Here is a 21,503-nt window from a genome sequence, read left to right on the forward strand (position 1 = left end):
CACCAGGACTACACAGGGAACCTCGCTCGCTTGCTCGGGGGATAAACAGGGAGATACACATATTTGCATTTATTTAAGTTCTAAAAGTGAGTTTGAGTTTTGCTATAATGGAAAAAATAAATAGGCTCTATCCATACATGCACGTATTGAGTCACCTGGGTGTACTGTACAAGTGACCTTTCCTTTGTCCACCAACGAACGTCTCAGATCTTCTTGCCCAGATAGGCTTTATTTGTCCAATAAGGCATGCAGCTGACCTCAGCTTAGAGCCTATTGACCAGGAGTTTCTATGCTTTGACTCAAGCACTTGAATTGAGTAGTTCCATCACCGGTCACTTTAATATGGCTTTTATTCTGATGGTAACACAACACGCCACACGCAGGCACACACACACGCACGCACACAATCCCGCACGCAAGCACGCACGCACGCACGCACGCGAGCGCACACACACACACACACACACACACACACACACACACACACACACACACACACACACACACACACACACACACACACACACACACACCTATAAACACCATGTATAGTATAGTATTATACCTTATCATAGCAATCAGTCATACTGTATACCACCAGTGTTGCTTATTAAGCACTTCATGTAGCATGAGCCACCAGTGTTGAGCCACCAGTGGAAGTAATTAGATATTTAACCATCTCACCAGGTACCAGTAAGACACAAAAGGCTTTAATGAGTAATATACCTCATAATCAGGCATGATGATATGAAGTGTGTGTGTGTGTGTGTGTGTGTGTGTGTGTGTGTGTGTGTGTGTGTGTGTGTGTGTGTGTGTGTGTGTGTGTGTGTGTGTGTGTGTGTGTGTGTGTGTGTGTGTGTGTGTGTGTGTGTGTGTGTGTGTGTGTGTGTGTGCGTGCGTGCGTGCGTGCGTGCGTGCGTGCGTGCGTGCGTGCGTGCGTGCGTGCGTGCGTGCGTGCGTGCGTGCGTGCGTGCGTGCGTGCGTGCGTGCGTGCGTGCGTGCGTTATATTCTATTGAAGCAAAAGTATAAGCAGTTTTTTTATGACTTTCTCCATTGAGCCTGTTTATTTCTAGGCTGAAACATGCATGGCACAAAACTGAGAATTTGGATTATGACCTTCCCCCTCCCCTGTCCTCTCCTCTCTCTGCAGCTCGTATCGTGCGGAGCCGGCAGTGGTGTGAGATGATGCCATGTTTGGAAGATGAAGGCTGTGACCTTCTGGCCAACCAGTCGGGCTGGACTTGCACGCAGCCAGGAGGTCGGGTCAAAACAACCACGGTGAGAAGAGCAGGACCAAATCTGGGGCTAAACGCTGCTGGCAAAACAATGACTGGTGTTAATGTGAATGGACCACACACTTCACCCATTTTTAACATATTGTTGCTGTCAGGAGGAAACCTCAATTTTCGAGGTTTTAGATTAATTTTGCATAAATCAGTGCTATTGAACACCCTTTAAGTCTGTGTGTGTTTTCGAAAATATTCCATCCATCCATCCATCTTCAACCGCTTATCCGTAGTCGGGTCGTGGGGGCAACAGCTCCACCAGAGTGCTCCAGACTTCCCTCTCCAGAGCAACATTAGTGACTTCCTCCTGGGGGATTCCGAGACGTTCCAAGGCCAGTGAGTCGATGTGTTTCCTCCAACTGCGCCTTGGTCTGCCCTTGGTAAACCTCTTAACTCCATTGGACCCACAAACTGTCTGCTAAAACAGCTAACTCTACCACCACAGTATTCACAAAAAACACCAAAAGTTAGAAAAAGTGAGCCTGTAATAATAATATAATAAGCTGTGTTGTTGTTCCCTACATTTAAAAAAAAAACATGGCCAAAAAAGCATTTTATGAATTAAAAACAAATTCAAGAAATGCCATGATTAGAAAACAAATGTTTAAGTAGTAGTGAATTTGCACTTCGTTATATGAGCTTGTAGATCTGCTATTTTCAGGCCCTGGGGATACAGAGTTCTCTTTTGGGTCACCGGCTAAACCAGTTTGGGTACCACTGCATTGGATCCATTAGAATAGAATGGATCCAATGTAGTTATTATTTAGCCATAAGCTCTTAATACTTCTCATCGGTTCAATATGAACACAGGGCCAAATTAGCCATTGGGCCAATGGGGCCGTGGCCCAGGGGCCCTTGGCTCTCAGGGGCCCTTCTGGGAAAATGTAAAGCCCTGTAATGGGTTTGAGGCCCTGAAAAAAGCTCCTGGGGACCTTCATTGGCCATTGATTTTGTTAAATTTAGGTAATTTTTTTTATAAAAACACAAAAAAACTAAAAAAAATCTGCGCGCACGTGCGCTAGGGGGGCCCCAAAAAATGTACCGGCACAGGGGCCCTTGTGGGGTTAATCCGTCCCTGTATGAACATAACAATTTCCTTGATAGCCACTTTCACTTTTACTTTCAAATTGTTTAGAAAATTGCAGATTGACAGGCTCACGACGTTTGTTTTGCCACTCCAGTGTGACTGACAATCTTGCACGAATAAGTAGGGCATTCATTTTGCATACTAATTTAGGGTCAAGATGTACAAACACAAATAATTATTTATGCCTGCAGCACCTGGCCTAAGTGCAACACACAGCATACTCTAATTTATTTTCTGAGTGGCCACTTTGGAACTGATTAAAATGTTCCAGCCTGATTATGAGTCATCAAGAGATATGCTGTTCCCCCAGAGTTGCCATGCTGTCTTTGATGTTGAAGTTAAATACAACTTCTATGTCTTTGCCAATGCACAAATAACTTGTTTTAGAGTTGACTTTATACAGTGCACCAGGGGTGTTCAACATCTTTCAGGCCAAAGACCCCTCAGCTGAGAGAGAGGTGTGTGTGCGTGTGTGCGTGCGTGCGTGCGTGCGTGCGTGCGAGCGAGACAAAAGAAACATCAAAATAGATATCCCAATTAAAACCTTGCTTAAAATACTGGACTCTGTGATAGAACCAATTTCCCTCTATGGTTGCGAGATCTGGGGACCATTAGCAAACCGAGACCCCACACACAGAATTCTGCAAATCCATTCTCCGGACCCCGCGAAAAACACCAAATAATGCATGCATGGCAGAATTAGGACGATACCCACTCATAATCAAAATAAAAAAGAGAGCACTTAAATTCTACAACCACCCAAAAGAAAGTGACCCAGATGACACACAGCAACACTCTAGAGAGATGCCCCCTCAGCCAGCTGGCCCTGGCATAAACACAAACAGCCACCAGATAGAAAACCCATTGGACTAAACCAAATTATAAAACAGCAAAAGGAAAAAGCAACACAAAAGCAGAGTAAACTAGAATGCTATCTGGCCCTAAACAGAGAATACACTTGGCAGAATACCTGAGCACCGTGACCGACCCAAAACAAAGACAAATCGTAACTAGGTACAGATAAGTGAGCACAGTCTTGCGATCGAAAAAGGCCGGCATAGGCTTCCGAGACACATACAGTACTTCCCACAGATTACAATCACCCACTGAGATTTTGAAAACATGACTAATGACAAAAAAAACTCTCATATCTGCTGGGCGAAGTAGACCTACAACAATGTGCAAACACAGCAGATTTGTGAGCTGCTGTGATAGGAGAAGGATAACAAATGGAACACAACCACCCTGAAGACTAGTCATTGTGTGTATTCCTGCACTAGCTGCATCGAGTGATCTCGATACATAGAAATTAATTTATTAATGAATAACAAGTGACACAAAAATCTGAAATAAGTCAGAAAAATGCCTTCGCCACCATGGCAGAAATAACAGTATGTGACTCTGTGGCGCAACGGTAGCGCGTCTGACTCCAGATCAGAAGGTTGCGTGTTCAAATCACGTCAGGGTCAGTGCATGTATTTAGTTAGGTCTGACTAGGTCTATTGTGTAACTCCTGTTCAAGCTCACTCCTGTCTCATTCCTGTGCCATGGCTGGATGACAGGCCACCACAGAATATGACTCTGTGGCGCAACGGTAGCGCGTCTGACTCCAGATCAGAAGGTTGCGTGTTCAAATCACGTCAGGGTCAACATTTACTCACCCCCACAAAACAAATTGTTACTTACAGATGGAAAATGGCAACTAAGAACTACAATGATGTTGACTTCACTGAATCCATAGGAGATATTATGAAGACATACAATCTGGTTGTTCTTTCAACAGTGGTCTAGTGCTGTCTCTGTGAATATGACAACCAAAACGGTTTCATTTGTATGTGACTCTGTGGCGCAACGGTAGCGCGTCTGACTCCAGATCAGAATGTTGCGTGTTCAAATCACGTCAGGGTCAGTGCATGTATTTAGTTCATTTTAACATGAGTGTGACTAGGTCTATTGTGTAACTTCTGTTCAAGCTCACTCCTGTCTCACTCCTGTCCCATGGATGCATGACAGGTCACCACATAAATTGATTTATTGAAGATTCTGACTTTCAAATGTACATACATTTTGTTTTGATTGTATTGTTGTATTGTGCTTTTTGCTTTGGCAATGTGAGTGAGTGAGTGAGTGAGTGAGTAGGAGAGAGAGAGAGAGAGAGAGAGAGAGAGAGAGAGAGAGAGAGAGAGAGAGAGAGAGAGAGAGAGAGAGAGAGAGAGGAGAGAGAGAGAGAGAGAGAGAGAGAGAGAGAGAGAGAGAGAGAGAGAGAGAGAGAGAGAGAGAGAGAGAGAGTTGGGAGTCTAATCTAAATGAATGTGTAACCCACAGACTACCCAAGACTAGCGCTCCAGCACACCCTGGCTCCATCCCATCTACCTGTTTGGCTGCTATTCCTCTGCATTGTCCCGAGGTTAGGAGTTCCCTGCACCTACGGTATTTACTGTATACTTCTTTTTATCCTTCCTTCCTTCCATGTTTATTCATTCCCTTCCTTCTCAATAATTCTCATCTTCCATCCTTCCTTCTCTCCTCCCTCCTTCGTTCCTTCCCCTCTGTCCTCTGTCCTCCCTTCCTTGTGTCCTTGCTATAAAACTGATAGATATCTTTATTCCCTCTCTGACTTTATTCGCTCGGCGTGGGCTGAGCAGTCCGTCTTCACACTGAATAATAAAGCCTGTCAACCCACAGTTCATTTTGCCATTTTCAGACATTTCCTACAAGCTCTGTCAGCCTGAGAATCCCATTTAGTATCCAGCTGGAGGCTTGTTTTATAGATTGACAAGCAGCTACGGCCGCCTTCTATCCACGTCAGACCACTTCTGTCTTTGTTGTCTCAGAGAGATGCTTGACCAATCCGTTTTGTTTTTTACTATTTTCCGTCCATATAACTAAGTATGCACCCCCTCTAATCTCCTTTTTCTAGCCTTGTGTTTGTTCGTAAATGAACGCCCCTACTTGATCATACTATAATGTCACACAAAAGCATCAAAAGAAGCAAATCCACAAGCTCTCTGCACAGCGTTTTGAGCTCGTCAATCTGCTATTTTGCTACTTTTTAATTTGAATCCTGAAAAGTAACAGTTTTGGACGTATGAGGTTTCCACCCAAATGAGACGATATGATGTAATTATAGGAATAGTTTATTGCAATCAATAGACATTGAACTTTATCTAACAAGAAATACGTTTTAACAATGACCATAAATTAACGCTATACTGATTTTCACTGTATAGTGCAAGAGGGTTCCCAAACCTTTCAAGGATCATCTTTGAACTGGATTCCACCCACTCTGACAAGCACATAGAATTGTAGGCATCCTATCTGACAAATAGGAAGTCACTGGAAGTGGAGTCAGTCAGCAAATTGGCAAATGGTTGTCTGACAGTCTGACTATTGGTTGTCTGACTATTGGCTGTCTGACTATTGGCTGTCGGACTATTGGTTGTCTGGCTGTTGGTTGTCTGGCTATTGTTTGTAATGAAATGAAATGAAATGAAATGAAATGAAATGAAATGAAATGAAATCTATATTTACCCAGGGTATCTGGGCTAAGCTCAAGAACTTGTTTCCAGCCAGGCCCTGCTCATAGAACACATTTCATCGTAGTGGTTCAGTGGTTCAGTGGTTGTCTGACTATTAGTTGTCTGACCATTGGTTGTCTGAGTATTGGTTGTCTGACTATTGGTTGTCGGCTCTCAGCTTCCCACTCTCAGCTTCCCAAAAAAACTCAGCTTCCCATCATGCACCTGTGCAGTGTAAAGCTCAACAGCACCACTTTGTCACCTGTTGGTACCCTAAACAGACATAGGGACCCTAAACAGACATAGGGACGGACATAGGGACACACATTGCTGGTCATTGGAGTGGCTGCACCACTCAAAAAACCCTGGTAACGACCATAGACTGTAAAAGAATATAATAGAATAGAATGGGAGCCGTCACGTGATCCAGGTTTCTACAGACCTGTTTGAAGCCATTATTTGAGCAAATTAAAATCCACCATCTTGGAATCTCCAGTCCCGAAAAGCAAGTGAAACAAATGCTATTGGGTGGAAGGGGAGCGAGGGTTGGGTCTTCACACCAGTAGAACCCAATCACAAGCCACGGAACATACTCTGCTTTATCATCAATCTTAAAAATGAATGGCACCAATATTTACAAAACACATACCTGTATCACTCTGAAGGAAGAAAGACTTGAAATTAGGGATTGAAAACATAAAGTCTTTATGGAAAGTTTACTACGGTAATAAACCCAAATCACAAGCCCTGGAACATAGCCTGCTTTATCATCAATCTTAACAATGAATGACACCAATATTTACAACAACGCATATCACGCTGAAGGAAGAAGACTTGAAATTAGGGATTGAAAACATAAAGTCTTTATGGAAAGTTTACTACGGTAATAAACCCAAGTGTAAAGTTGCAACAAGTCGTCATTGACTCCAATGGAATATAAATTATTTAGCAACCGGAGTAGGGGTCTAGGGAACATATTGGCTTCGATTCCAAGAGCCCTTCCTTGTCGCCTGGTAATGACCTTATGCAGAGCGTGTTTATTAGGGACTTGTTATATGTACTTCCCCTGAAGCTGTCTTTTTTGAACAATTACAACAAGGGGAATGTAGAACGATCTACTAAGCGTCAACACAACTTCCTTGACCCGTACCCTTACTCTTCCGATACTTCTGGTTAGACACTCTCAGTAGCATGTCTTGCACAGCGGTGCACAGATGTTATGCGCTGGGATATATTCAGTACAACGACAAATATTATATTGTTGCCGTCTAAACCTTCAGTATGTCCATACTTTCATAAATCAATGCACTACTTGATCACGCTACAGCGCCACAAGCTGCAAACGTAGATCACCAAGCTTGAAACGTGGCACTAAGCTTGTAGATTTGTTACTTTTGCTATACTACTTTTGAATTTGAATCCTGGACATATGAGATTTCCACCCGAGAGAGACAATATGTTCGATGGGTTAGATAAAGGATTTATTCCTACATTCAGTACAACAGTCTAATCCCCCAAATACCCCAATTAATTATAGGATGAGGTTATGCGTAGACTCTTTCCTATCATGGGATATGACCTTTTTCTTTTTTGCAGAATGTTATGCATCTAAGCGAGGGTGGTTCATACTTCATATGACCTAGTGATGATTAGCGAATCCGAGTGACGGCTGACATGTACTGAATACTTGTACTGCATACTTAACTGGGTGCTCAGTGTAGTGAGAGGAAGGCGTTGTCAAGACATACATGTACAGAAGTTCTCATCTTTTATTAAACAATAAAGGAACTATATAGCAACCACAATGTAATTTTAAAAGCCCTCCTCCATCAATATTCATAGACGACAGTATTGGCAGTATAACATTAAGAGCATTCACATGGCACAAGTTTGTCTTGTATTTCAAAAACCCACGCAAAAACTCATTAGATATTAACGTGCGAGCAATCCTTTTCTTTTTTTCTTCCTGTGCAGTCTTTCTTGTAAACTCGATTTTCACAGCAGAATTTCCATAAATTTCTCTCCACTGATCCATGTTGCCGCTTGACCCAAGTTTTTAATGAACAGAGATTCCGCTCGGCTGTAAACACGGAATCCGTTGTGTGTCAGAACGCCCACTCTGTCTCGTGGCCCGTGCTGTAAACTGCCCTTGATTTAATTTGCCTTGCAGCGTGGCAATCATATCTCCTGCCATTCATTAGCCATGAATCTTGTTTCGTGCACAGGATCTGTGTATGCGGAATGTGAAATGTGTAATCATGCCCACTGCCGACTTTCAGCCAAATTAGACAATGTGTGTGTGTGGGTGTGTGTGTGTGTGTGTGTGTGTGTGTGTGTGTGTGGGGGTAGGGGGGGAGAGAATAATAACACAACTGTGGATCTTGTACACTTAAATTAAAGGGGGTGTATCTGGGGGAGAAATATTAAAACTATTTACTTTGTTAAGTAAATAGAGCATCATCACGCTCTGTTGAGTGTTTACTCTATACGAACACAATTAGCCCGTGATCGGGAGAGAGAAGCCAGGGGCAGCAGGGAGGGTGACATGGATTTGTCAGTGCACTATGGCAACACCTGTTAGTGGAGAGTGTCCGGCGGGAGATGTAGGATGAAGGCTGTATGTCCTCACTGGCAGGTGAGCCAGCAGTGACGATACACAGAAATGTTTGTGGGGATGAATCGATTGCCATAACGACTAAAAAAAGGGGTAAAAAGAAAACCAGGGGTACCCAGCCCCTCTTTTGGGGGGCTGGGTGCCCCAAAATTACACCAAAATTACAAAAAATACCCCAATATTTTTCTGTAAAACTGACAACTGCATTAGTGCACTATTAGTGACTGTACTCTTTCTTTATTGCTCATCTCTCTTTACTGTGATTTTATAGAGCACATTGTGAAATATTTAGCTGTAAAACTGCATTAGTGCACTATTGGCTACTAGTGGCTACATTAATTCAGCGACTAGTCTGTATGTCTGTCTGCCTCTCTCTTTTGGGGGGGCTGGGTACAGCAACATTACAACAAAATACCCCAATACCCTGAATCGCACCACACAGTGCAGGGGGGTCCTGACATTTTGTCTAGCCCAGGGGCTAGGGAGGGTTAATCCAGCTCTGTTTAGACATGATCTTTTCAATTAATATGTTATTCATATGTGAATTAATGAGACATTTAACCACTTACACGCAATACTTCAATTAGGAGCTTCCACTATGCGTAAAATGGTATCTTGCGGCCACTATACCCACTATACATATGCCGACATTGGTGCGGGTGGAGATGTGTCTGTAGGCGTGTTGATGTGCTTTCCCTATAATTCTTATCTTATGCACACAGGTTCAGAACAACGCAAACTTTCCTCCTCAAACCACCCGTAATGCGATAATAAAAGAATGCGCTCCTGAGAACTGAGTTGGAGCTGCCTCGGCTTGACGCATGCTGCAGAACATTCACAGCTCAGAGGTCTCGTTCTGTTTTAATTCTCCACAAATCTTTGTGTTTAATAAGGGCCTTTCTCAGCCCCACCCTTCTCCCATTGTTTATATTGTGTTAAGTTTCTAAGATGGCCGCAGCACCAGGAGGGGGTGGGGCGGAGGTGAGCGGGCGGGGTTGACATATGCACTTACTGGGCTGCATTCAAGACACTTGCCTTGTGTCTGACACCTGACTTGTGTCTGAACACAGCTTTGATGGATGTGTTCTGCCCCTCCTCCCCCCCATCAAACAAAATGTTTGGTCAAACCATGTTTGGGCTTCCATTGGAAATGCATTAGAGCGGCCATTAAACACAGACACAAGACAAACGCAAGACAGGTAGGTGTCTTGAATTTGTGAATGCAGCCCAGTAAGGGCATATGTCGATCCCACCCGCTCACCTCCGCCCGCCCCCTCCCGGCGTTGCGGCCATCTTGGAAACTAAACACAATATAAACAATGGGAGAAGGGTGGGCCAGAGAAAGGCCCTTATTTGTCTAGTCAAAGAAGTTATTTGATTTGCGCAATTTGCTCGTTCAGTTTCATCACCCCATTGCGCAGCAAATATTTAATGATTTACATTTTACACTAATCAGAAATTCCCCATAATCCGTAACACGTAGATGATACTTGAAGCAACAGGTGGGGGGGGGGGGGGGGGGGGGGGGGGTCAGCAAAAGTGAGACTGTGTTGGTCACAGAGTGGATGACAGATAGTCACACAAAACAACTCTGTATCAAATATAAATGTATTCCAAGGCAGCACGCGTTTCTCTTCCATGGGCCATAGTGTATATATCACTGGGCATAATGCATAATATAATGGATAATGGATCTCTTAAATGCAATGGCATGTGGCACGGTGATTGGTTTAATTATTTTAACGCCCAAACCACACCTATGCAATGCATAATGTAACGGGTAGTAGAGTTGTTTTAAGGATTTAGGCTGTGGCACAAGATAGCACATTTTACGGGGGCACGCCTCTTACACAATGCTAAATCCGCAAATTACGGATATAGGGCTCTATTTTCGTTTGAGCTTTCCAAAGCCACAATTTGGGGATTTAGCATTGGGGAAGGGGCGTTCCCGCACTAAAGTGGCTATTTTGGTCAGTTTTCTAAATCCCTAAAACACCTACGCTACCCGTTACATTATGCATAGGTGTGGTTTGGGCGTTACAATAATGAAACCAATCACCGTGCCACATGCCATTGCCTTTAAGAAATCCCTTATCTGTTGCCCGTTATGCTTCATTGCCCGTTATTGCTTCATAGCCTCACGGTCTACCCATGGAAGAGTGATGTGTTGCTGCCTTGAAGTCTCACGTGTGCTGCAACAACCCCCTCAGTTTTTCTTTTTTTTTTCAACCTCGCACAGAGCCAAGAACACTAATCTTTTCATTGAGTCACAACTCGCTCAGATCTCGCTAATTTTTAACATTTCAAAGTGCTATGTAATCTACGGACTTTGAGCTTTCATTTGATATCGTGCGTGTATACAGGCCGTCTCTACGAAACGGTATCAAAGGACAGTTCGGGAAATCAGATTAAACCCCATTTGCTGCGCTATGGGGTGATGAAACTGAACGAGCAAATGGAATCACGCACAATGCCTGGCACAAGCCAAATAACTTCTTTGACTACAATTATATAAACACAATGGACACAAGGAAGTGACAGGCACTCACTTCTGCTGATTATAGGAAAATTACAAGGGTGCGTAGGAGAATAAGGAGCAGCCTGACTCCACGGACATCTCCATTGCAGGTGCACGTCGCGCGCCACTCTATACCAAACTAATTTGGCATTACGGCTTATGGGTGCTTTTAAACTCCACTATGCGCCTTCCCAAATGTGTGTGACCAAAACAGCAATTTAGGGAAAGCGTGCCAACACGCTCATGACCACACCTCTAGGCACAAATACCGTTGTCGGCATAATGGATAACGGGTGACTCTGGACCAAAATACCATTTAGGGACAGAGCAAGCTCCTATAATCTTAATTTTCGGGCATCGGCTGACTTGCGGGCAGCGTCGCGGGTAACGGCAGTGATGAAAATAGAGCCCAAAGTGCCCCTGACGCAAGATAGGGCCCTTGGTCTGCTCAAATAGTACAATTAACAGTAAATCTTTCGTTGTGTGTGCGACGTGTGTGGAATCATGCTGTTTGGAACATGAGTGCAGGAACGATCAATCAATTAACAGGAGCGCCTGTGAGTTTGTGAATACATAAATAAAGTACAAAATGGCAACAAACACAAACAAACAAACAAATACAGATGTGGTGTAATTCAAAACATCTAATGGAAAGGGACCAAACATATAACTACAAAATAGCCTAAAGAAGAACGCTTACTGTACAATCAATATCCTCAAAATTCAGACCAAGGGAACTGTATGTATGTATGCATAGTGGGTCCAAAATGTCCTAAGCCAATCTCCACCTCTGGTTAAGGGTTTCATGTGTTTTATACCTATAAGAGTGTTATGTGGCATTACTGTTAGCAGGTAGAGTGCACTGGAAAAAAGGGGAGAAGTGTAGCATCATTTAGAAAGTGCAGGCCAGGTAGTGCACTGCAAAGAAGAGAAGGAATTGAAGATGACGGATACAGAAGAGAGGAGTAGTCGAGCTTGAGGCAACGTCCTAACACACGGCAGACACGTCACCTGCAGTCGTGTCTCGCTGTGGAAAGCCTTTATCCATTGTCGTATGGCCGCGCCGCACAATGAAAAGAGACTATCTACAAGTAAATTGGCTATATTCGACACGTGACATAATTGAATGACGGAGCATAAATTGGGCATTAACACTTTGACTCCATAATACGATTTACCCGCATTTTAATCAAATATTCTACGCTGCCGAGATTGTTTTATTACCTTTAGATCATACGCTGAAGTATCTGGGCTTTTGATCGGCGAAAATCCGCCGAAAATAGGTTGCTCCGTCTGTTTGCTTCTATCGCACCACCCGCCATCTTGCTACGCAAGATGGCAAAACCCCCGTTCACTTGCATTGGACTCAATTTCCCAGAAGCCCTAGCAGCCCAGCGCATGTGTCGATTTCCGGTTTCGACATCATAAGAAGAAGCTCCTTCCACCAGCTCCGCAGCAAAGACGGAGTTTCTTTTTAATTATTAAAATACAGCGAATTAAACGCATTAAACAAATAGCGGGAATGTCGTATTATGCAGCGGCGGAACACTGGAGTAAACAATTCTCCGCCGTTTTAATCAGCCTTTAAATAAATAAATAAATATACTACATTAAATATCCAATAATATCTATTGCACCCCCGGAATATCGAAGGGGGTATCTTATAGGATTCTTTAATATTTTAAAGAGCTACACTGGGAGACTTCTTTTGCAATATTAACGAGACAATTTCCTGCTTGTTTTGCCATGGAACTGAAATAAATAGGAATTGAGCTCAGCCCGCATTGCTCGGCTCTCGAAACATATTCATTGCCGACTACAATTTATCAAAAAGCAATTATGCTCCTTCCCCCAGCCAAACAAGCCCTTATGCTTTCCAATTTACGGGGAAGCAGCATATTTATCGTGGAAATGGCTTTATACATTGTATTGAAATCGAGCAAATTACTTTTGATCTGTCTGTTTACACTGTCTGTCTCACTACCACTACGGCACTTCTCTCTGCTACCCGTTGATTAGGACGTGTTAGGATGCGCTGACGTTAAAGTACCTTGTTAAACTTCGTTGGGTTAACGGTATGTGTTACTGTACATGACAAGTGTAGCGCAATTTCTTTCTTTCTTTCTTTCTTTCTTTCTTTCTTTCTTTCTTTCTTTCTTTCTTTCTTTCTTTCTTTCTTTCTTTCTATAGTAGGCTATAGGGAAAACAAGAGCAGACCAAGTACAGAGCCAAAGATCAGGTTTAAGTGGTTAAAGGTCTGAAAACGCATTGGCATGAATCCAACATGTTAATTAAAGGCAATGTGTAAACAAACAAACTCAGGGGTGACATTAATATTATGTAGTATAGGGAAAACAAATACTAATTTCCTGGTCCTTTCTGTACATCCAGCGGTACCAATAATCACTGATTATTGACGGCGCCTAAAGTATATTGTGGCGCAGCTGTGGGCAGATTGCTGTGATTGTCTGACGCTGGTTAGTATGTGGCTATAGAAGCTTCTGGTAAACAGTTCTCTGTCTCAGGGGCCGCGTGGGCCAGTGTGGGAGAGGAGCGTTCATGTGTTAAGCAGCATATTGGTGACAGGCAGAGCTTGTAATCAGCCATATCTGGCACTATACGCATGGCCTGTCAATGGGAGACTCAGCATAGCACAACTTATATGGGTTCATTCTCATGCACTGACAGGGTCCTAGTTCTGCCTCAGGCTTCTGCTCAGTCAGTGTAAAACAAGCTGTAAAACATAAATCACACTTGTGTGAAGTGATGGCCGGGGGGGGGCATGAATTAGACACAATCATTAAAAGTCCATAGACTTGGCTGCCACATGACGTCATGTTGGAGGGGCTAGGGGGGCTAGTGCTAAAAAAAAAGGGGAAATTCATATCCGCCATCTTGAAACCTGCGGTATGTATGACAATATTTAATATTAGGTAAGCGAATTAATGGCCATTCGCTCACATGGTGGGGCCTATGTGGGTATATGGGACTGTTATGGGAACCTCCCATGGTTTGCAGCAGCAGCAGCAGGCCATTAGGATTTCGCTGACATCCTCTGGGGCCACAATTATGGCAGAAGGGTGTCACCCCCACTGTGTTCAAGCACGGCCATCGGCCCTTTCGACATGCCCATTTGTGCGCTCACCCTCGGAGAGTGGGCGCGTGTGAGTGAGGCTGCGCGCATGTACAGATAATAACACTATACCTCCTAAGGGGTTGTCTGTGGAAGTGTTAATGGTGTTGTCAGCCACAGCCTCAGAGGGGCAATCCCTCCCCCTCCCCCCTTCTCCTATGGGAAACATCAACATTTATTATAACAACGCAGGTCTGGGGAATAGAAGACGTTGTCGTGGAAGGAATTAAAGTGTACCTTACTTCAGTATGACTTGTGAAAACAACGGGATAGAGTGGAATGAATTGATGGATTCATTTAAAAAAAGTCGAGAGCTCTCGGAGACGGCCACATGCAAGATGCAGCCTCCCGGATATGAGACATGTGTTCATAGTACACAACAAGAGAACACACATAGATGGAGACAGATCCATACATTACATAGCTCTTTCTACATGACCATGCTAGATTTACAAATAGTGACTAGCAACAGGTGAGAACATGGTTGCTTATCTGACATGACAAAGTCCAGCCCTAATGGGCTTCACCAATGAGATGCCAGCAGTGTTACCATGTCTGCTTATTATTCATAAGCGACTTTGTGCTTGTTTTTCTGTAAAGTCACTTAAGTCACATATATTTTGGTTAGTTTGGTTGTTGATTCTTTGGGCTTGTTCCTAATGTGTATTTGCTTTTTTGGGCTTGCTTCGGACAGCTAGTTGTAGATATGTTGTGACCCCTGTACCAGGTTTGTGGAGTTTCTACATCCACACGTTGTGAGCTTGTAGATTGGCTATTTTAACTATTTTAAAAGGCAAATAAGTTGTTGGGTAAGGGGTGGCGTAAGCTATAGCCCCTCGTGTATTGTCTTGGTGTTGTGTCGTGTGATATGTTGTTTTGTGTTTTTGTTGTTGTTGTTATTGTTGAAGAACATAATGTGAAGACAAATATCCCTTTGGGGACAATGAATAAAGATCATTGTTATTGTATGATCAGGTAGGACATTAATTTTCGGGGGAAAAACAACACACACAAAAGTTAGAATATGGTTTCTGCCCATAAACACAATTGATTTCTGTAGACTTGCAGTAATCAAAATAATGGAAGAAAGTCTTTTAGTTTCCAAATAAGGGACGGTTCCGTGTTTCAAGGGACGGTTGACAGCCCTGCTGCAGTGCTCACTGATACCTTGAGTCTATAAGGTCTCAAGGTATGTCCTCAGCACTAAAACATATACAGTAGTCCTATATATATATATATATATATATATATATATATATATTCCTGCCACAGATTTCTTTCTTAAAGAGTAAAATTGCCGTAAGATTGGCGTGTGTATGGTCACTTAAGATGCCGTTAGCTTTGCCAATACTCTCTTTCGACGGGTATAAAGGTCTTTAAGGATTTGGATCATTTATAATTCAATATTTGCTCTGCAAATATGAGAAGATTACCTTTATTAATCGCCACGGAGGAAGTTCTTTCATTTGGTGGGCTTATGTATTTTTGCCTATTAATAAGCTTTCTCTGTAAAGTCACTTAAGTCACATACATTTTGGTTAGTTTGGTTGTCGATTCTTTGGACTTGTTCCTAATGTGTACTTGCTTTTTGGGGCTTGCTTCGGACAGCTTAGTTGTACATATGTTGTGACCACCCCCCGTACCAGGTTTGTGTAGTTAAAAACGTTTCAAAAGAATATTCAAAATGTTTAACTTATTTCAATAGCAGATCTACAAGCTCATAGTGCATCACATCACGGCGTGTTGGCCTATTACAGTCGCTTTTTTGGGTCTTGTTTTCATAGACCTCGTTGCTTATTTCTGACTGACTGCAGCACCATGAGCCAGTCCATTCCCTACAGAGCACTTCTCACAATGACAGAATCACGCCAGTCCCTCCGGGGTCCATGCAGCGAGCGACAGCATTCAGCAGCTGGCACTTTTGCACGCAGAGATAAGCAGTCGCACGTTGATGGAGTTATTTCTGTTAATGTACACAATTGAATCTGTAATCTGTAGATAGGGCCTTATAGTGCAAGTCTACAGTAATCAAATTGTGTTGGGGTTGGTAGAGATTGATTGCGGATTCCCGCGTTTGAGTGCCACTTGAATATCGTTGCTCTCGGGAAGAAACCTTGTATCTCCAATTCTCCATATTCTAAATTGTGTGTGTTTCTTCCCCCCGGAAATGTACGTCTTCCCTGATCATACAATAGCAATGGTCTTTCTTCATTTGTCACCAAAGGGATATTTGTCTTCACATTCTGTTCTTCAACAACAACAAAAACTATATATCACAATATCACACGACACAAGTTACACAACACCAAGACAATACACAAGGGGCTAAATCTTGCGCCACCCCTTACCCCTTATCCAGAAACTTTAAAAATAGCTCACAACGTGTCCATGTAGATCGGCTAGTTGAACTATTTTAAAATGTTTTTCAAAATAGTAAAAATTGGCAAATACGTTTAGAGATAATGGGTAAGGGGTGGCACAAGATGGGGCCTGAGGTCTCCACTATAAAAAAAAAAAAACATCCTATCATACGGGGCAGTTTGTTGAATATGCCGCATTGGCTGAGGGAACGAAACTCATGCTAAAATGAACCTTTTCCCACTTCAAGGTTCTGTATCTTTGTCCAGATGGCATGAGTTCGAACTAGTGATACAGGGAATGATCAGTGTCATTTGCTGTTTTGTTATTGTAAGTGCTATGCATGTGATGGCCACGAAGCGACGTGTGTTTTGAGCTTGTTGATCTGCTACAGTACATTTGACTCTTTTGAATTTGAATCCTGAAAAGTAAAAGCTTTGGACACCTGAGACACCTGAGACGATATATTCACAGTTCTACTGCCGCTAATTGTTTGATCCAGTGTTGCGCCGCTGCATGATACGACATTCCCGCTATTTGTTTTATGTGTCTAAATCGCATCGCATTAATAATAATAAAAAAAGTCCGCCTCTGCCACGGAGCAGGGGGAGAGAGCTTCATGTTATGATGACGAAACCGGAAATCGAAACGTATGCTGGGCTGCTAGGGCTTCTGGGAAATTGAGCCCAATGCAAGTGGACGGGGGGTTTGTTTTGGACTACAACTTGTTCTGCACTTTGGTTTCGTTTCGCATTGTCATGGCCGCTGGCTCGTCTCATCATAACAAGACGACGGACCATTTCTTACCCGATTTTCACGGAACAAACGCCCAAATACTTCAGTGTATGCTCCAAAGGTAATAAAACAATCCAGGCAGCGTAGGATATTTGATTAAAAGGCAGGTTCCGCGTGATGTGGCGTCAAACTGTTAATTCCATTTAGCACAGTGTGCATCAGTATGCGGCACATGGAACAGGTTTTGATGACATACAAGGTTTCCACCTGACAGCGACGACATGTACTTGGCATGCAAATGGTGTCATAACTTCATACGTATTCATATCTGGGCTCCTTCCAGAGTTAGGCTACATCTGGCCATCTGGCAGCCCGTTCTCACCACTGCATGTGTGGCTGGTTAGCTTAGTATATAATCTAACATATCGTCGTTATCGGGGGGAAAACCTTGTATGTCCAAAACCGCTACTTTTCAGCAAATGGGAGAAAGATCAAATAAAAGCTATTCCAATGGTTCCAATGTAGTCATTATTTAGTCACAAGCTCTTGTTAATACATTTCATTGGTTCAATACAAACCCACAGACACGCTAACCACTTTCACTTCCACTTTAAAAATGTGTTTAGTAAATAGCGGAAATTGCCAGCGGAAAAGCTCACAATGCACGCAATGCGATGTGACACATTGCGAGCTCGTAGATACTCTAAGACGATACTCTTGTAAGACGAAGTAGGGTGTTAATTAAAGAAAAAAGAAACCCCAAAAGTTGAAATAGTGGAGATACAAGGTCTCAGCCAGACAGCAACGGTACAGTAACAGTCATTTCTGAACTCTTGTTATCGTGTGTTTTTGTCTGTATACCTAAACCGACCAAACAATGCAGTTAGGGGGGGGGGGGGGGGGGGAGAGAAAAAGCGCTTCTCCCGTTTGGGGAGCCATAGCATGGAGATGAGCACATGACAGGCGTGCTGGGCTGATCCACTTCCAGCTTAATTGATCCCATTGGGCCGGCCCAGGCTTCAAGTTGGCCAATCAAAAATGCTTCTTTACTCACCAAGCCGCCATGGCGAGGACAGCTGCTCGTCTCGTGCCAAACAACACAGCAGGCATGGATCACAAGCAGGGAGAGGTTCAGCACACTGCCGAGGAAAAAAATCACTCAGCCTGTTTCGCACCGGTTGTGCCGAAAACGATATCCACCAGGGACCTCCAGCTAACGATGCTGTAGGTCACTGCCTCGCTGACTACCTTGAGTCAATAATGTCCTCGTTTTCCTTGGCGCTTAAAAAAAACATTACGTTCTATCTATATTCCTGCCACAGACTCCTTTAAACCACTTGCAACCCCGGTGAGAAGTGCGAGAAGGGGGAGGAGGGTGGGGGGCATTGGGTGTTAGGCAAAATAATAGCAGATCTACAATCTACAAGCTTTCGTAAACGGTTCCTTAAAAATCGGCACCTACGCCTGTATGTTACATTTTGCGGGATGTGTTTGTTCCCATTGACGCGTAGGTTTTGTTGCTGTCGGGCAGGAACCAATTATCTCCATATTTTAACATTTTGTGTTCTTGTTTTTTTTGTAGATAAATGTCCTACTTCGTCATTCTACAGTGTCACACACAAGTTCTAAAACCCTCACAAGGCATTGCGACACCTTAAGAGATTTGTTGTAGACAGAAAAGGTACAGTTAACTAGGTCTAGGGTTTATGTGGTTAAAAACCTGTATTTATATCATCTCTGTCGGGTGGAAATCTCATACAGTATATCCAAGACTGTTACTTTTCAGGATTCAAATAAAGAAAATGGCAAAAGTAGCAGATCTACAAGCTCAAAATGTGTTGCTTCGTGCCACGTTTCAAGCTTGTGAATCTGCTACTTTTGGTGCTTTTGTGTGATGCTGTAGTATAATCAAGTAGGGCATTCATTTACGACACAAAAAGTTAGAATATGAAGATAAGACGTTTCTTCCCGATCGCAACGATTATGTACTGTATACAGTATATAAGCTGTTTGAACTGAAAATGTGTGCCATTGATTGATTCCCAGTCTTTTAGTTTCCAAATCAGGGACAGTTCTGTGTTAACTGTTAAGGGACGGTTGACAGCCCTGCTGCAGTGCTCACTGATACCTTGATATGAGTCAATAATGTCTCAAGGTTTGTCCTCAGCACTAAAACATATACAGTCGGCCTATATATTTTATATTCCTGCCACAGATTTCTTTCTTAAAGAGTAAAATGATTGCAGTGTGTATATGGTCACTTTAGTTGCCGTTAGCTTGGTTCTCTTTCGACGGCCACTGGTATAAAGGTCTTTAAGGATTTTGATGTTTTTATATAATTCTATATTTGCTCTGCAAATATGAGAAGATTACCTTTATTAATCGCCAAGGGGAAGTTCTTTCATTTGGTGGGCTTATGTACTTTTGCCTATTAATAATCTTCATATTAGCTTTAGAAGAGATTGGCTTCCTATCCTCTCCTTCTGCTCTCATGTCCTTAAATATTTCATATCAAAAGTTTGGAATGTGAGAACTTCTTCATGTGCCCAAAACGAATATTCAAATTTATTCATGTTGTGCATTCAATAAAGAAACGGCAAAAAGAATAAAAAATAAAATAAATAATAATAATAATAATAACATGGGTTAAACTGCTTCTATATTTACATATTTAACACTTAGCCCGCCATTGCAGTAGACGTATGTCAATTAAACCATCCATCCATCCATCCATCCATCTTCAACCGCTTATCCGTAGTCGGGTCGCGGGGGCAACAGCTCCACCAGAGTGTTCCAGACTTCCCTCTCCAGAGCAACATCCCGATCCCGAGACGTTCCATGGCCAGTGAGTCGATGTGTTTCCTCCAACTGCGCCTTGGTCTGCCCCAGGGTCTCCTCCCAGTGGGACGTGCCTCGAGGACCTCCCTAGGGAGACGCCCGAGATGCATCCTAACCAGATGCCCGAACCACCTAAGCTGGCTCCTTTCCAGGCGAAGGAACAGCGGTTCTACTCCGAGTCTCTCTCGTGTGACTGAACTTCTCACCCTATCTCTAAGGGAGATGCCAGCCACCTGTCGAAGAAAACTCATTTCGGCCGCTTGTATTCGCAACCTTATTCTTTCGGTCATGACCCACACTTCATGACCATAGGTGAGAGTAGGAACGAAGATTGCTCGGTAGACAGAGAGCTTTGCCTTCTGGCTCAACTCTCTTTTCGTCACAACAGTGCAGTACAGCGACTGCAATATCGCCCCTGCTGCTCTGATTCTCTGGCTGATCTCCTTCTCCGTCCTCCCCTCACTCGTGAACAAGACCCTATTAAACCCTATTATTTAATCCTATGCTCAACGGCATTGCCATAGATCAACGGCAATTGTGCTTTTATATCGCTTTCGATCGATCAAGTCATAATTCTACTTACGTTAGCATCGGGTTGCTAGCTGTTGTTGTCATAACATCCATTCTATCTGTTTCTTTCAATCGCCAGTATCTCCTATTCCTTGTCCCAGATGGCATTTTTGGTCAAAACAAGGTTTATTTGATGGCACAGAGCCGACGATGTGGAGCCCTCCAGTGCACCGGCACAGATCCGTTTGGTAAACAAGACCTGTCCAGGACCCGTTCAACCTCCTAGTTTGTGTTCAGTACCGGAAGTCTGGGAATGGGGCTTTTCAAAATAAGAGCTCAACTGGGAAAAATGCTGGCGTTCTAAGTGTTAAAAGGTGTCCCTCTTTATTTTCTGAAGAGATTGAGTTCTGATTAGAATGTCTGCTTTTTGTGTTGGTGGTTGATGATTGAGCTAGGGCCCGGCCGTGCTTAGCTCCTCTCTCTATGCATACAACCACAAAACGAATGAATGCAAAGTACCTTCATTTTGATTTCGGCACAAACTGCAAACGAGACAGGGAAGGCACTGCCAGGCTGCGAAGATAATCAGACAAACAGGCCGGCAGACAGACAACAAAAGTCAAAAACTACTTTTCAAGTGCAGAGCTGTGGAAAACCACAATGACTGCAGGCTAGTGAACCACACAGCAAGTTGTCATTGTCCGGTGGAAACCTTGTATGTCCAAAACCATTTTTTTTATTGTGAAAATAGCTGATCTACAAACTCACAATGTTGTGTCGCGTTGTGAGCCTGTAGATCGTCTATTTTCACTACATTTATGTCACACTCTTGTGTGATGAAGTCAGGCATTAATATACGACAAAACAGAAAAAGATGAAATGCGGAGAAATGGGGTTTCTGCCCA

General features: G+C 43.2%; 1 protein-coding gene across 2 annotated transcripts in view; it reads left to right on the forward strand.

The window, feature by feature from the left end:
* LOC306923813 (chemokine-like protein TAFA-5) overlaps positions 1-21,503 on the forward strand; it is a 220,717-nt gene that overhangs the window by 190,514 nt on the left and 8,700 nt on the right. For both annotated transcript variants that reach the window (XM_079502131.1, XM_079502130.1), the window contains exons 4-5: positions 1,152-1,279; positions 4,700-4,804. In XM_079502131.1, coding sequence (XP_079358257.1) covers positions 1,152-1,279; positions 4,700-4,714 — 143 coding nt within the window. In that variant the 3' untranslated portion in view covers positions 4,715-4,804. The remainder of the gene's footprint in view (positions 1-1,151; positions 1,280-4,699; positions 4,805-21,503) is intronic.

Source organism: Electrona antarctica (assembly GCF_951216825.1).
Source record: "Electrona antarctica genome assembly, chromosome: 5".
Lineage (NCBI taxonomy): Eukaryota > Metazoa > Chordata > Actinopteri > Myctophiformes > Myctophidae > Electrona > Electrona antarctica.